This window comes from Neofelis nebulosa, chromosome 17 (assembly GCF_028018385.1).
Source record: "Neofelis nebulosa isolate mNeoNeb1 chromosome 17, mNeoNeb1.pri, whole genome shotgun sequence".
NCBI lineage: Eukaryota > Metazoa > Chordata > Mammalia > Carnivora > Felidae > Neofelis > Neofelis nebulosa.
This window is the reverse complement of record NC_080798.1, coordinates 60,090,099-60,109,616: the sequence shown is the minus strand read 5'-3', so window position 1 is coordinate 60,109,616 and position 19,518 is coordinate 60,090,099. Positions and strand designations below refer to the sequence as shown.

Sequence of the window (19,518 nt, the reverse complement as noted above, 5' to 3'; positions counted from 1 at the left end):
GCTCCGTCCTGTGGGTGTGCACATGGCCCTGGCTTCGCTCTGGTTCCTCCGTGGTTTCCCAGAGCTCGTGTCTTAAATCTAGCCAGAGCGTGGATATCAGATTGTTGTTGAAGCAGAGGCACATGCCCCACGACGGTCTCCACGTGCGTGCACAGAGGACAGAGATGTCCTGGCTTTTCTGGACCATCAGCTGGTTTCTAGGAGTGTCCACTACGTCAAGTTTTTATCATCTGACTGCTTGAGTTTGTTAGGTCGTTAGACAGTGTCATCTGAAAGCAGCTTGAAGGGAGAAGTTTCTTGCAAGTGAGCACTCAAACTTGGCCTCGGGAGTGTAGGCATTCAAAATAGCATCTGGAGGAAGGCAGGTTCCTCTGCCCACCGGGGGTGGCTGCAGATGTGGGAATTAAGGCCTCCTTAGAGCTCGACTCGGCCCTGCTGTCCTGTGGAGCACAGGTGGGCAGTGACTGAGCAGTGGGTGGTACGGCTGGGGTAAGCCAGGGGTGGGCGACTGAGAGGGGACAGGGTAAGGTGAACGTGCTCCTGTGCACGTCTGGAGTGCTGGGGGTGTGGGCAGGCACACGTGGACATCTGGAGATTTCTTTTCGCTGCTGAGTCTTGACCCCGTAAATGGTTGCACAATCCGGAGAATGATTCATAGTCCCTCATTCAGGGTCCCGAAGTGTTGAATCTGCTCCTGTCAAAGCCAGCTTCGGTCTTCATATCCGTGGCGCGGGAACTGTCTTTGTGAACTTGCTCTGAGAGCCTTACCCAGGAGGGAATCGCTTAGCTTCTGCAATGGGTGCTGGAAGAAAATCGATGCTGCTTCCTGGTGTAGGTGGTAGAGTCTGCAGCCTTGATTCAGACGCGAAGAGGTCTGAGTTAGGAGGCTGCCAGACATTGCCCTTAATCAGAAACAAAACAGACGCGGCAAAGGTCAAGGGAAACACCAGGTGTGCACCGGGCAAGGGAGAGATCTGACTTGAGCACGGGGGTTCCCTAAACGGTCTCCCCAGGGTCCCCCAGCCCCGGCCCTGGCTCTCCCACCTCCGTGCTCCCTTGCTCTGTGGTGGTCGAGAGAGGAGGGTCCTGAGCTTGCCCACCATCAGGAGTCTCTGGTGTGACTCCTTTGGTTGAAGGAAGATAGGTCACCCCTGGCAGATGCGGGCCTCCTGAGGTTCTGGGGGCCGAGTGTGTAACAGGAAACGTCCATGGCCAGTGCGGGAGAGGGTGTCGTCATGAAAAGTGCTCATACCCTCGTGGGAGCAGAACCCTCTTCACCCTTTCCCTGCTGTGTCTGTTCAGGTATAAACCCTCGCGTCAAGTCGGGACGTTTCATGAAAATTCTTCCCGATTACGAGCACATGGAGTACAGAGATGTTTACACCTGCCGTACGTACCTCCTGCTGGCTCTGGCTTTTGCGGGCAAGCACGGCCGAAAAGCTGCATGGAGAGGGACCTCTAACTCTGGGCACGAGGACTGCTTGGGTCTTAAGAGCGAGCTGCCCTCCTTGGCTTTTGCTGTTTTCTTGCTGTTCTCCGTGGCTTGACCACAGCCGAGGCCACACCTGAGCCGTGGCCCGTGTCAGCCGCACACACACGGGCTGGGATTCTGCAGCAGCTTTGGGGTTTTTGGGTTGTAGCAGCAAGACCACTCTGTTGATGCACGTTTTCGTATTTGTTGTTTATTGAGGCTGAAGAGAGAGGACAGGGTAGAAGCCTTGAAACACTCCTGTTTCAAAATTAAACGTAAATGGTTTGCTCTGAGACTTCATTAGTCACGTTGTAATAGCTTGCGTGAATTAAAAAAAAAATCCTACGATGTACCCATGCTGGACAGAAGTGTGTAGAAACAGTTGGTTAATTAGAATCTGATTCCTCTCTTGATTGGCATCACTCGGGTCTGGAAATTTCCATAAGCCCTGTTCTAGGTGATTAATGCCACCTCAGGTCTTCGGAAGGTTGAGCTGAGATGCAGGGTGAGTGTCTGTTGTCGAGGAGACATTAAACGTACCTGCTTGCGCTAAAAGGTGTTTTTTGCGTTCCTAGAAGCACGGGGCACCGCTCCCTCCTGTTACGCCCACCCTTCTGAGCCTCCGTGTGTCTGTGTCTCGTGCCTGGATCAGGCCCCCTCTGGAGTCTCGTGTCTAACAGACCCTATGGGAGCAGAGGGAGAAGTGTTGCTTCTGGGACTGCTCCTCATCCCGTCAGACTGGACGCGCAGCTGACACGTGCCCGCTGGTCCTGTGGCGCTTAGGGACCATCCTGGGTCTAGTTAGTGTGCCTCAGGGTACGTGTGAGCTCGTGCTCAGCTCCTGTGACAAGGGGGCTTGTCAGGAGTGCGTGTGAGCAGGCACGAGGAGCCGGGTGGGCCACCTGGGGGGTCCAGTGGGTCAGGTCTGAAGTCCAAAGGCGTGAATTGTGTTCTCTGAACCCTCTTGCCCTCTTGGAAGTTTCCTCTAGAACAGTGTGCTGTGGAGTGACCCACCCTCCCGCTTAGCGGTCAGTGAGCAAAGGTAGAACGTTGAGCTGTGCTGACGGGAACCGCCCGTGCGCAGGACCATAGAGCTTCATCACGTCATACGTCTGTCACGGATCCTTCCGGAATCACAGTCCATCTGGGGCTTATACCGTAGGGCTAGGATGGAATTCTGACCCACTGTGGGCAGTACCTAGAGTGTGTCCTTTTGTCCCCCGTGGTGGGCAGGAGTGTTCTGTGGCTGTCGGGATGTGTCACAGTCTGTCTGGGCTTTTCACCCACAAGCTGTGCTCTCCCCTCGCCCCCCCCCCCCCCCCCCCCAAGCTCGTAGCTGACAGCTTTGTAACAGGCCTGTTCTAATCAGACACCACCCACTGCTGTCCTCTCTAAGGTTTGGGTATTGTTTAAAAATACAGTGGGCATTATAGAAACCTTGGACGACCCAGAAAATACAAAGACAACAACAACTTGTGAGTATTGGTTGCATTTTTCTAGGGACATACTTACGCTGCGAGCACTCTGTTGTCTCCACGGTCTGTTAGAACATCAGGAAAGAAGTTCACGTGCGTGAAGAAAGGAAACCAGTTTCAACCCGAATTGAGGCCTGTATGCCCAGGCCGTTGGTATTCCAGGGCTCCTGGTGCGTTCTTGTAGAGGGCAACTCAGGACGCAACGTTTTTGACGTCGGCCAGATCCTCTGGAAATGTCTGCGTGGCGACTGGCTTGTGAGGACCTTGGGACCTGGCACTGTTTCTTTCTCTCTCACCAGTTTGCCCTGTCCCTGGAGCTCTTGGCACCCGGTGTTCCCCGGTCTCTTGAAGTCCTTTGGGCCGGGTTCTGCCGGGCCGGAAACCGTCAGCAGCCTCCGCGTAAGACGCTGTCCTGGGGAGGCGCGTGTCAGCCCACCTCATGGTGCTGGGCGTCGAGGGCCTCTGTGGCCCCCACGAGCGGCTTGGGCCGTGTCGGTTGTGCTTGTTTGTCTGTCAGGCGCATGTTATTGTCATCGCCTGAGACTCTTGGTGGTCTGTGTCCGTGAGGCGTTGGCGGCATCGTGGGGGATGCATCGTTAACGACGTAGCTGACGCATGTCCCTATGTGTGAATTGATGGTGACCAGTGACCAGAGGACTCAGGGTTGTGAGGTGTCCGTCTGGAGTCCCAGCGATGCTCCACGGCTCTGGTAGGTACAGGGGCTCTGGTGGAGTGTCACGCCCTCCTCCGGGACGAGGTGCACGAGTCGCTTTTAACCCTCGACGTAGACGACACGGTGTTTGGCCGCACAGGTGCACCTGATGGGAAGGTTCCTCCAGAGTCCCCTCTGCCTGGTGGAGCCAAGAACACGTGGGGTTCCCGAGGAGGGGGAGACCCTGGCAGTATAAAGGCGGAAGGCGCTCCTAGAGAGGGCAGGGAGGCCCCGGCGGGAAGTGGGTCTGAGGGAGGGAGGCAGCCTGCCCGTCGCCCGGCCGGATCCTGAGAGCCTCGTCTCGTTCTGCATGCGGAGTGTGTATCCTGCAGCTTCGCTCGGCTCCTTCATTCTGACGCGTTTTTGACGCAGCCTTTGGGGATTTCTGTATGCTCTGACATGTCATCTGCAGACAGTGACAGTTCTACGTCTTCTTTTTCAATTTGGACGCCTGTTCTTTCTTTTTCTTGCCCGACTGCTGCAGCCGGGACTTCCAGGACTGTGTCGAATACAGGCGGCGACAGTGAGCGTCCCTGCCTTGTTCCTGATCTTAGAGGAAAAGCTCTCAGCTTTTCCCCACTGAGGATGATGCTAGCTGGGGGGGGTTCTTGTATGTGGCCTTTATCATGTCGAGCTGTGTTCACTTTATACCCATCTCGTTGAGAGGTTTTTTTTCTTTTTAATCATCGGTACATGTTGAATTTTAACAGACGCTCTTTCTGCATTTATTGAGATGACATGTGATTTCATTTAGTTAATGTGATTGTTACCACATTGATTTGTGGATGTTGAACCATCTCTGCATCCCTGAAATAAATCCCACTTGATTGTGGTTAATGGTCCTTTTAATGTGTTGCTGAATGTGATTTGCTAGTATTTTGTTGAGGGTTTTTGCATCTTGCTTCATCAGGGATGTCGGCCTGTAGTTTTCTCGTGGCCTCCTCGTCTAGATTTGGTATCAGGGTCATGCTGGCCTTGGGGAATGAGTTTGGACGTGTCCCCTCCTCTGATTTTGTTTTAATAACCAGAAGCTACCGGCAAGTGGCAGCGGTTACATCAGTTGCATTTATTTATGCTAATCTTTTGGACAAGTCTGAGTCTGAGGACCACCCACTGCCTGAAACCCCTGTTCTGCAGCAGCAGACGTGATGGTTCCAGAGCAGCTTTATGGCCTTGCTGGTGGAGGGCCATCGCGGCTGCGCCCGGGACAGCCAGTTCCCAGCTCACGCTTTGCCGAGGAGAGCCGGATCTTTTGGGCCTCGTGTGCCAAGAGTTTCCCGCTGGGCCTGTTAAGTGGCCTTTCTGTTGGCGGATGAGAGTTAGCGGGCACGGACTAGTACGGGGCATTTTCTTCCCGTTAGTGCTTAGCCGAGAGGTCCCTTCACCTCAGATTATCTCACTCATTTCCATTTCGGAGAGTGGGGTGTCTCAGAGCCGGGAATGTTTTTCTGAACACAGCCGCACTGACCTCGGGGACCAGCGGTTGGAACAGCCTCTGAGCTGCCTCATTTGGCTGAATACCAACGTTCTGACAGGCCTGAGTCCTGCCCCGTGGGGCCGGAGCAGCGGCGTTTCCTCCGTCATCCCGAATAGCGTAGTTCTCTCGTGTCGAGGCTCTCTACCCACGAACTGAGGCCGTGGCCTGGTGCTCGTGACAGTAAAGCACCCGAAGCGTCTAGAACAGTCCGCTGGACTCTCGGGTCTCACGCCCGCTGCTGGGGCCACGCCAGTCTCTGTAAGCTGATCCCGCCCACCTCTCCTGACCAATGGCCACCGGCTGTTTGGAAACGCTGGGGAGGGCTCTGTGAGCTGGGGGCCTTCCGGGTGAGAAGCCCCGAGGTCTGCTCAGTGCCCTGGCCCAGGACGTCTCGGCCCGGACCCTCCTTCTGCCCACACAGGGTCAGGGTGAGGGCCGCGTGGGAACGTGCGGGGAAGTGGGCGAGCCAGTGCCCGCTCCTTGTACGGCGGCCCTGGGCGTTAGTTAGGGGCTAACTCCGAACGTGGCTCCCCTCCTGGGGGCACCCTGGGCTCATTGAGGCTTTCAGGTCACGGCTGCTAGACCCCGTTCTGGTGGCTCCACTGTTTTAAGTACATAACATAAAACACAGACTTTACCTTTACGTTGTGAAATGGCTTGCCTGCTTAGAAGTTAGCGTGCTCGCAGTTGGGCTGAGGGTGTTGGTCTCTTGTCTCTCTCTTGGACCATCTTGGGGGCCATCCCAGGCCCATGAGCCAGTGTTGTGTCAGCAGAAGCCACAAGGAGAACAGTGATTTTTCTCACACGTGCAGAGCTCATACGAGGGTTCTGCCACTCCAGGCAGACAGCTGGGAGGCAGTGTTTTAATTTCAGAGAGCTGTAGCTGTCATTTTTTATTATTTATTTTTTTGAGAGAGAGAGAGAGAGAGAGAGAGAGAGAGAGAGAGAGAGAGAGAGGAAGGGGCAGAGGGAGGGAGAGAGAGAACCTCAAACAGGCCCCATGCTCAGTATGGAGCCTGATGTACAGCTCGATCTCACCACCCTGATCATGACCTGAGCCGAAACAAGAATCCGACACTCAACTGACCGAGCCCCCCAGGTGCCCCCAGAGCTGTGGCTTTTAAAGGAAAAGAGGGAGGTCTCCTTTCAAAGTTGCTAAGAGTCTTGTGTGGTCTTTGAGTGGTCCAGGAGCTGTGTGGTCATAGACTGATTTGGAAAGAACGGACTGTTGCTTGCAGTCAAGTTGGGGACTAGGGGAGGGGGATACGAGAGGAGAGGGTCACGCTGAATGGGCCCATTGACTTTATTCTCCCGTGTTTTATCATGAAAATTAAAAAGTCTACAAAAAGGATCATAGAGCAAACACCCGCGTGCCATCACCTGATTCTACAACCGTCTGTGATGCTTTATTATCTCACAGCTTTCCATCCACCCATCTCTCTATCATCCTGCTCGATTGATGCATTTCAGAGTAAGTGGCAGATGCTGTCATATTTCACCCCTGAACCCTTGAGTGTATACGTCAGTCTGCAGCTCATTTGTTTATGGTTCCTGGTCCTGCTGATTATTGCTTGTGTGTTAAACACAAAACCTATCCGGGTGTGACCATAAATTAGCCAGACCGACTTTACTGTGCGTCTTGTAAACCGACTCAGAAGACTGCACACGGGATGAATGGCAGGTGTCTGGGAGACAGTAAAGGCTCATTTAGAAACCTGTGTTAACAGGCTGGAACCTCGGGTGACAGCGGGTAGCTGCCCGCCAGCTGTCTGCCTACTTCAAAGGCCTGGGCTGCTTCTGGCCTCACTTTCCTCCTCCCTGCACTCCAGACACAGTGGAGACCTGAGAGCTGCCAGCCCGTCTCCAGGTCCCGCTGGCTCTGCTGGCTGGGTCTTGCTTCCCGCAGAATGGTGTGATCGTGCCGTCCAGCCCGTCCCTGCCTCCCACTGTGCATCAGCCTGGGTTCTCCAGACAAACAGAGCCATTCCTTTATGTGAAGAAATTTGTTGTAAGGAATTGGATCCCACAGTGAATGTAGGTTGAGAAGTCCCAAGGTCTGCCACCAGTGAGTCACCTGGGAGGCATGGTGGCCCTGGGACCAGCTCCCAGAGGAGCCGAGGGTGCAGTTGAAGTCTGAAGTCTGGCAGGCTCGAGACCTTGGAGGAGCCCATGTTTCCTTTCAGGTCCCAAGTTACAAAGACTGATGTCCCAGTTCACGGGGTCAGGCAGGTGTCCCCTCCTTGTGGAAAAGCCTTTCTTTCCAGGCTGTCCACTGATTGGATGAGGCCCACCCAGTTGGGGAGGGCGGTTGGTTTTACTTACTGTGCGGATTTAAATGCTAACCTTGTCTGGAAACACCCTCTCAGATGCACCTGCTGTAAATGTGTCGTCGTGGGTCACACGTGGGCACCTGTTGCCCAGACAGCGTGCGGTTGACTCTGGTGGGAATTTTAGCCTAACTGCTTTATGGACACGTCTCGCGTACAGATGCCAGTGTCCCCTCTGCCGTGTCCCCAGGAGGGAGGTGTCCCAGTCTTTGACTCCCCCGCTGATGGGAGGCTCCCCACTTTACAGGGGTGCTCCCTCTGTGTCTTTCAAGGCAGCAGCCACCGGCACTGATCACTTAGAGGCTAGGTTTCGGAATGGTCCGGTTGTCTGTTTTGTTAAGGGTTCGAAAGACATTTCATTCTTAGACTTCTCTAGAAACCTTTGCAAAGATCTGCTTGGGCCCACATTTGCGCGCGAGGCTCTGTTAGTTACCAGCATCAGGCGCTTCCTCCCGGGTGACTGTGAAGCACAGCCTGGCCGGCTCTGGCGTGACAGCTCTCTCTCTTCCCGCAGTGCTCCACCGCTACAGACACATCCTGGGGCTGTGGCAGCCAGACATCGGGCCCTACGGAGGACTGCTGAACGTGGTGGTGAGTCCGAGCCCGCGGCGCTGGGCCCTGGTGCGGGTGGGACCGAGGCCCTAGTGGTCTTCTCCCCGAGGCGCCGCCCGATGGTCACAGGGAGCCCCCTTAGGTGACTTGCGATTTTGTAAATGACCAAAGGTTCTCACTGCGACCTTGGACTTCGTGGTGAGGAGCCACAGGGTGTCCTCCCTCCCTCGTCCTGGTCCCCGCCTGCGGACATCTCGGCCATTGTGTTCACGCCAGCAGGACTCGCTAGTTTTGGGTTGCGCACTCACTTCTTGTCCTAAATCAGGGGCCCCTTGGAGCCGTAAACAGTCACCCTCTGACCCTGGCGTCCCCGTCTCTGTGCCCCGAGGCGGGCCCCAGCTGTGACTCGTCATGCGGACTTTTTATCGTTCCACTAACGCTCGCGAGTGCCTGTCCCATGAATAAGACGCAGTTCAGTGGCCAGGACGGCGGGCTGGGGTGCAGTGTCCTGGTGAGTCACCTGGGAGGCACGGTGGCCCTGGGACCAGGTGGGCCTGGTGCTGACCAGAAGCCTCAGTGGAGTCGGAAAGTGGGGTTCACCCACCATAGTAACACTGGGGTCAGGCCAGGGTCCTGGATGGATGGGAAAACCAGCGGTGGGCCCTTTGGGGGAAACTGTATTTCCACAATCTGCGAGCCTCTCCCCACAAATCCTATATTACTCGCTGTCTTAGCTTCCGGGGCCCAAATTACCAAACCACCACCAGTGGATTCTGTCACTCATCTGGAAGCCTGACGTCCTCAGTATTAACCAGGCTGAGACCAGGGTGTCGTGGGGTCGCCGCTCTCCCTCTGAAGGCTCTGGGGGAGGGTCCTCCCTGCCTCTTCCCAGCTGCGAGGCCCAGGTGTCCCTTGACTGTGGCTGCACCCCTGCAGCCTCTGCCCCCGACCCCACACGGCCTCTCCCCTCTGTGTGTCTCAGACCTAGTCTGCCTCCCTCTCTCGGGAATGCAGTGATTGCATTGAGGGCCCGGGTGAGCCCCAGCCATCTCTTCTTAAGATCTTCAACTTCACGTTTGTAAAATCCTCGTTTTGCAGTATAGGGTGGCGATCACGTTCATGGGTTCCGGGGACTTCTTTGGGGGCTACTGTTTAGCGGTCATGATTCCAAGGAGGAAGAGGCCTTTACGGGGGGGAGATGTGGTCAACAGCACCCATCGCGGTGATCCCCGTTAGCTAACTGGCAGTGGGTCTCTGACCTCAGGCCCCTCCTGGTTTCACTTGATGGACTTAGCCTCCCTTCTGTGGATCCTTGCCAAAAATACACAACCTGAATGTGATCATGGGCACCCCTTCACACAGACCCTCCTGGGGGCCAGGCCCCAGAAGAACTGCCTTCTGCCTGCTGAGTGCCCGGCTCACCGTAGGCAGGAAGGGATGATGAGCTGAGGCCTGTGCTCCTGGGGACAAAGGGGACCAGGGCCGGCAGAAGAGGACCAAAGGGGACAGCTTGCCCAGTGGGGGTGCGTGCAGGTGCTTGGTTGTGCCAGTAGCCTGATCCTGTCTCCTGAGAGCTTCTCCCCGCCAGACCATAGTGTTTCTTGTTTCAGCCGCCTGGACTTCCTCCTGATTCTGTCTGCCCGCCCTTTGTCCGTCTCCTGCAGGCCGGTTCTTTTCCCTGTGGAGGCGGACACTGTCGCTCAATACTGAGGAGCTGGGTGATTCTCTTCCCTCAAACGTGGTCAGGCAGGTCAGGCGGTCGGGGGGGTCTCGTAGAGGCGTGCTTTACCTCTGTGTCTAAGTCCCGGTGCTGGGGCAGCCCCGTCCGTGCCCCGGGGCTTCCCGGAGGCCCCCATCTCTGCTGCTTGCAGCTGGGACATCTCGAGACCTGTCCGACCCGGGGGTTGTCCAGCGTGTGCCCAGCCTGTCCCGGGCTCAGTGTTCAGCCGGAGCGCGGGCCCCTCGGCAGATCCCGGGGGTCTTTCTCCACACGGCTCCCTCCTTTCTGGGACTCTGACCCCCGTGCTCCAGCACGCCAGCCACCTCGAAGTCCAGTCTCTGTTTTCTCTGTTTGCCTGGGCCCCTCTCGGCTCTGGGGTCTGGCAGGTGCCTCTGGCAGGAATCCAGAGCGTGGCCAGGGGTTACAGCCCCTCGCTGCGTGTTGGCCGTGGTCGCATTTGTGTTCACAGCAGCCCCCGTTGCTCCACCGTGGCCAGGATGCAAGTCTGGCTTTGTTTCTTGTGCTTCTGGTGAGGTTTTTCCCTCTTCCTTGTCTTGTAGAATACACGAGGAGGCAAAGTTAAAGTCTGTGGCCTCCAGTTCACTTTACAGACTTTTTCCTCTGGATTTTCAGGCATGGCCTGGCGTTGCCCGCACCCGTGGCCGTGGCTGCTGCTCTCCCCAGGAGGGTCCCTGGCCTCTGGCCTGGGTTCATAGCCAGCAGGGCACTTGGCTCTGACCAGGTTGTCACCTGAGAGAGCCTAGGCACCTCCTCTCCAGGGCCTGTATTCCCAGCAGGGCACAGGTACCGCTGAAGCCTCTCCTGGCTGGTTGGCCTCTCAGCAGCCACCTTCTGCTTGACTTCTCCATCTCCCGGCCTCACGGGTTAGGATCCGGAAGGTGCCTCAAGGGCAGAGCTATGCACACTTTGGGATCCTGCCCTAGAGCCGTGGCTTCCGTGGCAGCCTTGGGGGCTCCACCACCCCACCGCCCTCTGCCAGGAGTAGTCAGGGGCCTGGGACCCAGGGGTGGGAGGCCCTGCCCCCTTCGGCTCACCTGTCCCTTCTTTTCAGGCCCTCGGTCCTTGTCTTGGGGCCCCTGGTGTCTTCAGGCAGCATTCGAACTGCTGTGTGTGCAGACTTCCCAGCTGGTGTCTGCAGGAGGGGCTGTTTGTTGTAAGCACCCTGGTCCTAAGCAGGAGGAAAGTCTTTTTATTTTTTTTTTTAAGATGTTTATTTACTTATTTATTAAAAAAAATTTTTTTAGTGTTTATTTATTTGTGAGAGAGAGAGCCAGACAGACAGAGTGTGAGCAGGGGAGGGGCAGAGAAAGAGGGAGACACAGAATCCGAAGCAGGCTCCAGGCTCTGAGCCGTCAGCACAGAGCCCGACGCGGGGCTCGAACTCGCGAACCGTGAAATCATGATCTGAGCTGAAGTCAGACACTTAACTGACTGAGCCACCAGGCGCCCCTAAATGTTTATTTATTTTTGAGAGAGAGGGAGAGACAGAACATGAATGGGGAAAGGCCAGAGGGAGAGGGAGACACAGAACCCGAAGCAGGCTCCAGGCTCCCGGCTGTCAGCACAGAGCCCGACGCGGGGCTCGAACTCACAAACCGTGAGATCATGACCTGAGCCGAAGTCGGACGCTCAGCCGACTGAGCCACCCAGGCGCCCCAGGAGGAAAGTCTCGTAGCTTCATTTTTATGTGCTGCTCCGTCGCTTGCCTGTCCTGTCTTGAATAGCAGCTGCTCTGTTCTAGTGCTTTACAGGCATCTGTATCGTGGGATGTGGCGCTTTGCTGGGTCTCCAGCGTGGCTGTCCTCCCTCCTCGGGCTCGCCGTGTGCTCTTAGCAGAAGCCCCAGGGCTGGGGGTGTGCAGGTGCCTGACCCCCGTGTCACTGCCGCTGGTGCTCCAGTGTGAATGGAGTCTGGCGCCCTTTGGGGAGCGCCCGTGTTCTGATCTTGCTTGCCCCTCTGTTTGCACACGCTCTTGGTGAGTCCCCGGGCCCGGCCACAAGCGCGTGGTAGTGACAGACGGCACATTGGGGCCCTGCGTGGCCTCGGCGTGGGCTCTTCAGAGCCTGGCTCAGCTGAGTCACCTGGGGGCCCCAAGAGCTCTGTCACTCTGTGGTTTGCTCACCAGGTGGGGGTTGGACAGGGATAAATATTGCTTCATATTCTTTACGATGCAGTGGAAACATCCATTAAGAAACATGCTTTGTATTTCTGTTCAACATCACTGGGGAAAGCCTTGCGTTTAGAACGTTCCTTCCAGGACAAGCCAGTCTGCTCCCCAGCGTGGGCAGACTGCTTTCCTTTCTTTAGGCGGGGAGGGTGATAATTGTTTTTCTTCCTGGCAGTGAGTAATAGAGTAAAAAAGAAATGCAGCTTCTGAAAGGAGGGGGTAATTAGGGGGAGAATAGACCCATGACAAAACAGTGTTGGCTTGCCCTTGTCAGACCGGTTTGCCACAGGAATGATGGGAGCGCACCCAAGCTCCTTGCCCGGGACACCCCTCCCCCGCCCCCAGTCCAGTCCCTGTCTGTCTGCCACCACTTTGCGTGCACCAAAGAGCCACGGCAGCGTGCACACCCACAGTTATCATGCATGTTGCACATCCACGGCATCTGTCTTCTCAGTTTGTTTCTGATTTTCAGGCATTTTATTTTTTTATTTTTAGCTTTTTAAAGTTTATTTTGAGAAAGGGTGCGTGTGCGTGAACGGGGGAGGAGCAGAGAGAGGGAGAGAGAGAATTCCAAGCAGGTCCTGTGCTGTCAGTGCAGAGCCCGATGGGGAGCTCGAACCCATGAACCGTGAGATCGTGACCTGAGCCGAAACCAAGTGTCGGACGCCTAACCGACTGAGCCACCTGGGCGCCCCAAGATTTCATTCTTTTCTTTACGGCTGAGTAGTATTCCACTGTGTACCCACTACGTCTTTATCCATTCATCTGTTGACGGACAGTTAGGCTGTTTCCATATCTTGGCTACTGTAGATACTGGTGCAGGTATGTGTTTATTTTCAGCCTCGTTGAGGTATAGTTGACAAAGTTGTGGGCTATGTGAGGAATACATGTTGGTGATATTTGTGTTCTTTGTGCAAGGATTCTTGCCATCTAGTGACGAGTACGTCCTCCACTTCCCATTTCTATCCGTTCTTTTCTGAGTGAGAACACTTAAGTTCTACTCGTTTAGATTTCAGTCACCATGTTTATGAAAAGTAACTACTTTTTAAACAACAAGCACTTGGTAGGTGGGCCATGCTTATCCTGATGCGCTGGATCCCGGTGCGCTAGACTGTATGTTCCCCGGGCCCCAAGATTCTGGGCGGGGCTGCGGTGTGGGGGCGAGGGTGGTCCTCGAGGGCAGTGTGGGGTGGAGACCTTCTGCCTCAGCCCCTCAGCCTAAATCTCACGTGGACTTGTGCCCTTCCTCCTCGCCACAGGTGGACGGCTTGTTCATCATTGGCTGGATGTACCTGCCTCCCCACGACCCTCATGTGGACGACCCCATGCGATTCAAGCCCTTGTTCAGGGTCCACCTGATGGAGAGAAAGTCTGCCACGGTGGAGTGCATGTATGGCCACAGAGGGCCCCACAATGGCCACATCCAGGTGAGCGCCCGGGGCTCCTTTACATACGGTAGCCGAGTGCAGGCAAGGGGCTGGGCTCCTCTGTCGCCCCCGGTCCCAGTGGCAGCGGGGGTGCGGTGTTGGCTGAGCTGGCCGTGGGGTTCCCAGCTGCAGGCCCCTGTGCACACAGAGCAGCAGACAGGGGAGGAAGGGGGGGCTCAGCCCCGCCCCTGGGGTGTGTTCCCGACGTGATGGTGCTGTGACGTAGCCCCTCAGAGACTCACTCGCTGGGACCTGCCGGGGATTCTGTGTTCGGTCGGAACCGTCCTTTTTGCCATGATTCCTCACCGCTCCCATGTTTCCTCTTTGAAAGAGTATCCGCTTGGAATAAAACACTCTGCTCTCTGATAATGGTTTGGCGAACCGCCACCCCAGTGAGCCCGTGTGAAACAGCAGCCCCTTAGCTGTGCTGTGACGTGTCGCCTTGGAAAAGCCTCCCAGATGCACTGTCCTCTGGGGAGGAAGTGCGCGTCCAGGCAGCCCTGAGCTCCCTTCTTGGGACCGGCCACGATTCGGCGGCTCTTGGGCTTCCGTACGCGTGCGCGGGGTGTCCGTGCCGGAGAGGCTGATCGCGCTGCCCCGGCTGCCTGCCCGGCGTGCCGTGACTGACCCGTTCCCCTCTCCTTTGTCGTGAATCCTCAAGATTGTGAAGAAGGACGAGTTCTCCACCAAGTGCAACCAGACGGACCACCACAGGATGTCTGGCGGGAGGCAGGAGGTGAGCCTGAACCCCTCCGTTCGCGGGTTGACGTCGCCAGCGTGCCCCCTGTGAGAGGGTCGTCTCCCCTGCCCCGTCCGTCGGAAAGGGCACCGTATGTGCGGGTGCACGGCCACGGGCTTTCGTTACCCGCCACCCCTGAGAACAGGCGGAGCGAAGAGAAGGAGTTTTCTCTGAGTGGCTCCCCTTTGCCCCTTTGGCGAGAGAGTCCAGGTGCTGTTGGAGATTCTTCTCGCGTGTGCGTGTGTGGGGAGACCAGACGGCTTTTCTGGAGCCTCTGTGTTCTCCCGGCAGACGGGCCTCGTGGCTGACGTTTCCACGTCGTGGCCACACAGAGGGGAGGCCTGTCTCCGAGCTTCGCTCGTGAGTTTCTTTGGACTTCCCTTTATTTGCACAAGTAATTTCATACTGCCTTTGAGTTTCTGTGTTCTGAGGACCTAAGTCACACTGCCATTTCAAAACATCCTAAGGAAAACTTGAATTTTTAAAGTGTCGGTTGCTCCCTGAACTGATGGTTATTGGTTGGGCCTGCATTTCTCGGTCAGGTTCTGAGTCCGGTCGCTTCCCTGTCAGCCAGAGAAGTGCCGGGAGATCGAACGTAAGCGCACACGTACGCGCGTCTTCGTGTAAAGAGTGCACGCACACGCTCACTGGAATCCCTTGAAGGCGGAGGAGGTCCCTGTTTGCTCAAATATGTGGCACGTGATGGAAATGCTCTTTCACAACAGTGTCACCGACGCCTGCACATACGTCGCACGCACAACACGTTTCCGCAGAAGACGTCCGCGTGTTTCCCGAGAGTAGACACTCCTCAGTTGTCGAGTAAAGGTCCCTCAGTAAAGGGACCGTGCGGTGTGTTTCTGGAAGGACATATGCTGGGGTCGGGAAAAGTTCCTGGCCGCCGCCTTCTGTGTGTGGGCTCGCCGATTGGGAAGTGGGATGGTATAACTTCGCTTGTAAAAGCAGTGACACCAGTCCTTTGTGGATGGGAACTAGGAAGAGTGCGTGTGAGGCAGGAGCACGGCCTTGCTGGTCTCCTGGCCCTGGGGTCCTTTTGGGTTTCCCTTGCCGCGACCTCAGCCGAGGCTGAGGTGAGGGGCATGAGCAAGGGCTCCCCGCGGCTCCTCCTCTGAACGTCAGGAAACATCCTTGCTCCTTTTTCTGCTTGATGTTTCTAATTGACTCGTAGCAGCTTATCGTCTTGGGAAATGAATCCTTCAGGGTGTGAGTTGCAAGTCATTTCTTATTCATTATTTTGTCTTTTGGTTTGATTTATAGTGCGTTTTTCTCCAGGAGTTTTTTTAATGTTTATGTGTTTCTAACTTTTATGTAGTCAGAGGCATCTCTCTTTCCCCCGCCCGGCCCATCCGAGAGGATGGGCAGACCGTCCCCCGTGCAGAGCAGAGGGCCGCGCCCTGTCCCCAGGCAGACCGTCCCCGGGCAGAGCGGCGGGACCTCAAGGTCCCCAGTGAGCCAGCCTGGAGTTGCTGTGGTGGGAGAGCTTGCCGTCTGGCCCTGTGGTCGCTTTGTCCATCTTGGGTGCTCTGCTGTCTGCTGCTTGTCTCTGTCTCCCCTCAGCTGTGTGGGGATGGGGTTCTCCTGTGGATTTCTGTGTCAGCCAGCGATGTCTTCACTTTCTCGTTCAGTCTTTTGGATCCAGAGGATGGCTCCAGGCTCCAGGGAGAGAGGACAGGCCGTGGCGGGGACATCGCCATGTGTCCTGATAGCTCTGAGCACTGAGGCGAAGGGCTGAGCCCCGGACTCTGGCTGCCCTGTGGTCTAATGGCTGACGGTCGTTTAAAAATCTGGGCCCTGGGGCGCTTGGGTAGCTCCGTCATTTGAACGTCGGCTTCGGCTCAGGTTATGATCTCACAGTTCGTGGGTTCGAGCCCCGCATCAGGCTCTGTGCTGACAGCTTGGAGCCTGGAGCCTGCTTCGGATTCTGTGTCTTCCTCTCTCTCTGCCCCTCCCCTGCTTGTGCTGCCTCTCTCTCTCTCTCTCTCTCTCTCTCTCAAAAATATTAAATAAACATATGAAAAATAAAATTCTGGGCCCAGAGGGCACTTCCCAGGGGATTGAGAGTTCCTGGCAGCCAAGAGGGCTAGCAGGGGATCATGGCAGCAAGTGCAGTTTTCCCCGGGGACGGGGGAGTCCTCACGCCCCCAGGGGCCGGCCTGGCACCCTGCTCTCCTTCGTTCTCTGTGGCACCACAAGAGCCTGTGAGGGATGCCGGGCAGCTCGGCTGTCTGAGAAGTGCTGACCCCAGGTGCCCCGTGGGTCTCTGGCTCATACGCTGCAGGTGCCCCGTGGGTCTCTGGCTCATACACCCAGTCTTGCTCACCAGCCCTTCCGCTTCTCCCACCCAGCTCCAGGCCTGGGGTTTCTGCCCGCCGTGTGCACCTCTGAATGCCAAGTTCAGACGCGAGTCAGGCCGCGATGCCCTCAGCCTGCTCCTCATGGCATGCCCCGGGGGACCTGTGCGTGCTCCACAAACCGCAGCTCCTCTCCTGGGTTCTGTGAGCAGGGCAGGGTCCTGGGCCCACGCAGACTTGCCTCCTCTGGCCTCCGTCACTAGATGACAGCCAGGCCCAGCTGCCATCTTCCCTGCCCACCCTCTGCCTGCCCAGCCCCCAGCCTGAGGTTTCTGGAAATCGGGGCTGCGAGGAGGAGCAGAGATGGGGAAGAGAGGAGGGAGGCAGGATGGGCAGGCCCCACCCCTGAGATGCTGTGGGTGTCCGTCATCCCTCCCGACCAGGCCTCGCTCCTGGCGCTCTGTCGTGTGGAGAGGTTCTCGTGCTACATTCCTAAACGGGATGCAAGATGCTTTTGTTTTTTTTTTTTTTTTTTTTGTCTTTTGTACTTTTTCACCTGAGCATTGAAATGTCACCTTCTGGGGCGCCTGGGTGGCTCAGTCGGTTAAGCGTCCGACTTCGGCTCAGGTCACGATCTCGCGGTCTGTGAGTTTGAGCCCCGCGTCGGGCTCTGTGCTGACAGCTCAGAGCCTGGAGCCTGTTTCAGATTCTATGTCTCCCTCTCTCTGACCCTCCCCCATTCATGCTCTGTCTCTCTCTGTCTCAAAAATAAATAAACGTTAAAAAAAATTAAAAAAAAAAAAAAAAAGAAATGTCACCTTCTGATCATCAAACACGAGTTCATTGGAGCCCCACGCAGGGTCAGCCCCTGTGCTTGTCCTGTGTTATCCCTTCATGTTCTCCAAATTGTTTTTTTTTTTTAATTTTTTTTTTTCCAACATTTTTAATTTATTTTTGGGACAGAGAGAGACAGAGCATGACCGGGGGAGGGGCAGAGAGAGAGGGAGACACAGAATCGGAAACAGGCTCCAGGCTCCGAGCCGTCAGCCCAGAGCCCGACGCGGGGCTCGAACTCACGGACCGCGAGATCGTGACCTGGCTGAAGTCGGACGCTTAACCGACTGCGCCACCCAGGCGCCCCTCTCCAAATAGTTTTTTATGTAATTACAATCTAACTCTATCTAATTTGGGTCTTTTTTTTTTTTTAAAGCTGTTTAGGGGTGCCTGGGTGGCTCAGTCGGTTGGGCATCCGACTTCGGCTCAGGTCATGATCTCAGTCTGTGGGTTCGAGCCCCGCGTCGGGCTCTGTGCTGACAGCTCAGAGCCTGGAGCCTGTTTCCGATTCTGTGTCTCCCTCTTTCTCTGACCCTCCCCTGTTCATGCTCTCTCTCTCTGTCTCAAAAATAAATAAATGTTAAAAAAAAAATTTAGGGGCACCTGGGTGGCGCATTCGGTTAAGCGTCCGACTTCAGCCAGGTCACGATCTCGCGGTCCGTGAGTTCGAGCCCCGCGTCGGGCTCTGGGCTGACGGCTCGGAGCCTGGAGCCTGTTTCCGATTCTGTGTCTCCCTCTCTCTCTGCCCCTTCCCCGTTCATGCTCTGTCTCTCTCTGTCCCAAAAATAAAAAAAAAATAAAAAAATAAAAAAAACGTTGAAAAAAAAAATTAAAAAAAAAAAAAATAAAGCTGTTTAGCTGTTCCACAAATACTTCCCATTCTCATTAGAATTGTTTACAAACTTCAGTTTGACCGCAGCATCCCATCTGTCACCTGAGGTCATTGACTCTATGAGAGTGATCCTCTCTCTTGCAGTCGGGCATGGGGTCTGTGCTCAGGTGTTTGTGTTTCCCCACTGCCCTCCTGACCACGTGCTCAAGGGACTTGCTCTCTGAGAGCCTCAGTCCTTACCTGTGAAACGGGGCCATGCAGTTGCCCGCAGAACCCACATGAGTTGGAGGGCTGAGTAGGGCACAGCATGTGGAAGTCTTAGCACCAGGCCTGGCCACGGCCGCCTGGGAGAGACGCCAGGCTTCTTCCTGGAACTGAACTGCCTGAACTGTGTGCAAAAACCTTACCTGGTTTTTGGAGTGTACCCTTGTGGGATTGCCAGGTAAAAGGCCCTGAAGATGTTCCAGATTCTTGTTCTGTGTCGTCAGTTTGCTGGTTCATGTTCACCACCCACCAGGGCGGGTAGGCCCCTGCTTCCTGTGCTCCTCGTGGCCTTGACGGCGGCCCTGGTGGAAGCAAGGCCAGGGAGCACGTGGACTCTGGGTGAGGTCTGATTCTGCCACTTACTCCTGGTGACATAGGGAGGGTTTCCGAAGGCCCACCCCTCTGTAGGATGGGGAAGATGCCGGCACCTGTCTCCGGGGCTGCTGTGAAGACGGACACCATGGTTCTGTGGCGCCAGCACGTGGTGAGCAAGCTCTGGGAAATATCCTTCTTGGCCTCTGTGTTCCGGGCTCCGATGTCTTCCTTGTACGTGCACCTCTCCTGAGATAATTGCATCACAAACATATTTCAGAGGCCTTTGTTCTGAGTAATTGGGCCCGGTTGCTATTTCTAATGACTCTGACCTTTTCATGCAAAGTAAATAAGATTACGACTCCTCACAAGCCATCTTCCGTGGTATTTGGTTCAAGTCTGATTATTCACCATGGTAACATCAAAGTCCTTGCTCATTTATACTTCAATTCCATTTTTATCTGTTGCTTATCGGTTTGAGTTTTTGAGGGCCTTTCCTCCATGAGTTCAGCCATTTGACTGGAAGCTTTTGACTTTGGTAAAGTATAATTTGTCAAGTGTTTTTTTTTTTTCCCCCATATTTATTTATATTTGAGAGTAAGAGACAGAGCGAGACAGTGTGTGAATGGGGGGAGGGGCAGAAAGAGGGGGACACAGACTCCGAAGCAGACTCAAGACTCTGAACTGTCAGCACAGAGCCCGACGTGGGGCTCAAACCCACAAGCTGTGAGATCTTGACCTGAGCCGAAGTTGGATGCCCAACCAACTGAGCCAACCAGGTGCCCCAGTTTTCTTTTTTTTTTAATGTTTATTTATTTTGAGAGAAGAGAAAATGAGTAGAGGAGGGGCAGAAAGAGGGGGACAGAGGGTTCAAAGCAG

At 55.5% G+C, this 19,518-nt stretch overlaps 1 protein-coding gene across 3 annotated transcripts in view; it reads left to right on the top strand.

Annotated features, from left to right (window-relative positions):
* The window catches only part of FBXO31 (F-box protein 31), a 46,824-nt gene that overhangs the window by 15,202 nt on the left and 12,104 nt on the right, over positions 1 to 19,518 (top strand). For 2 of the 3 annotated variants that reach the window (XM_058709156.1, XM_058709155.1), the window contains 3 exons: positions 7,977 to 8,053; positions 13,182 to 13,349; positions 14,011 to 14,085. In XM_058709156.1, coding sequence (XP_058565139.1) covers positions 7,977 to 8,053; positions 13,182 to 13,349; positions 14,011 to 14,085 — 320 coding nt within the window. Of the gene's footprint in view, positions 1 to 1,302; positions 1,390 to 7,976; positions 8,054 to 13,181; positions 13,350 to 14,010; positions 14,086 to 19,518 lie in introns of all 3 variants that reach the window. The other variant, XM_058709154.1, reaches the window with a different exon arrangement.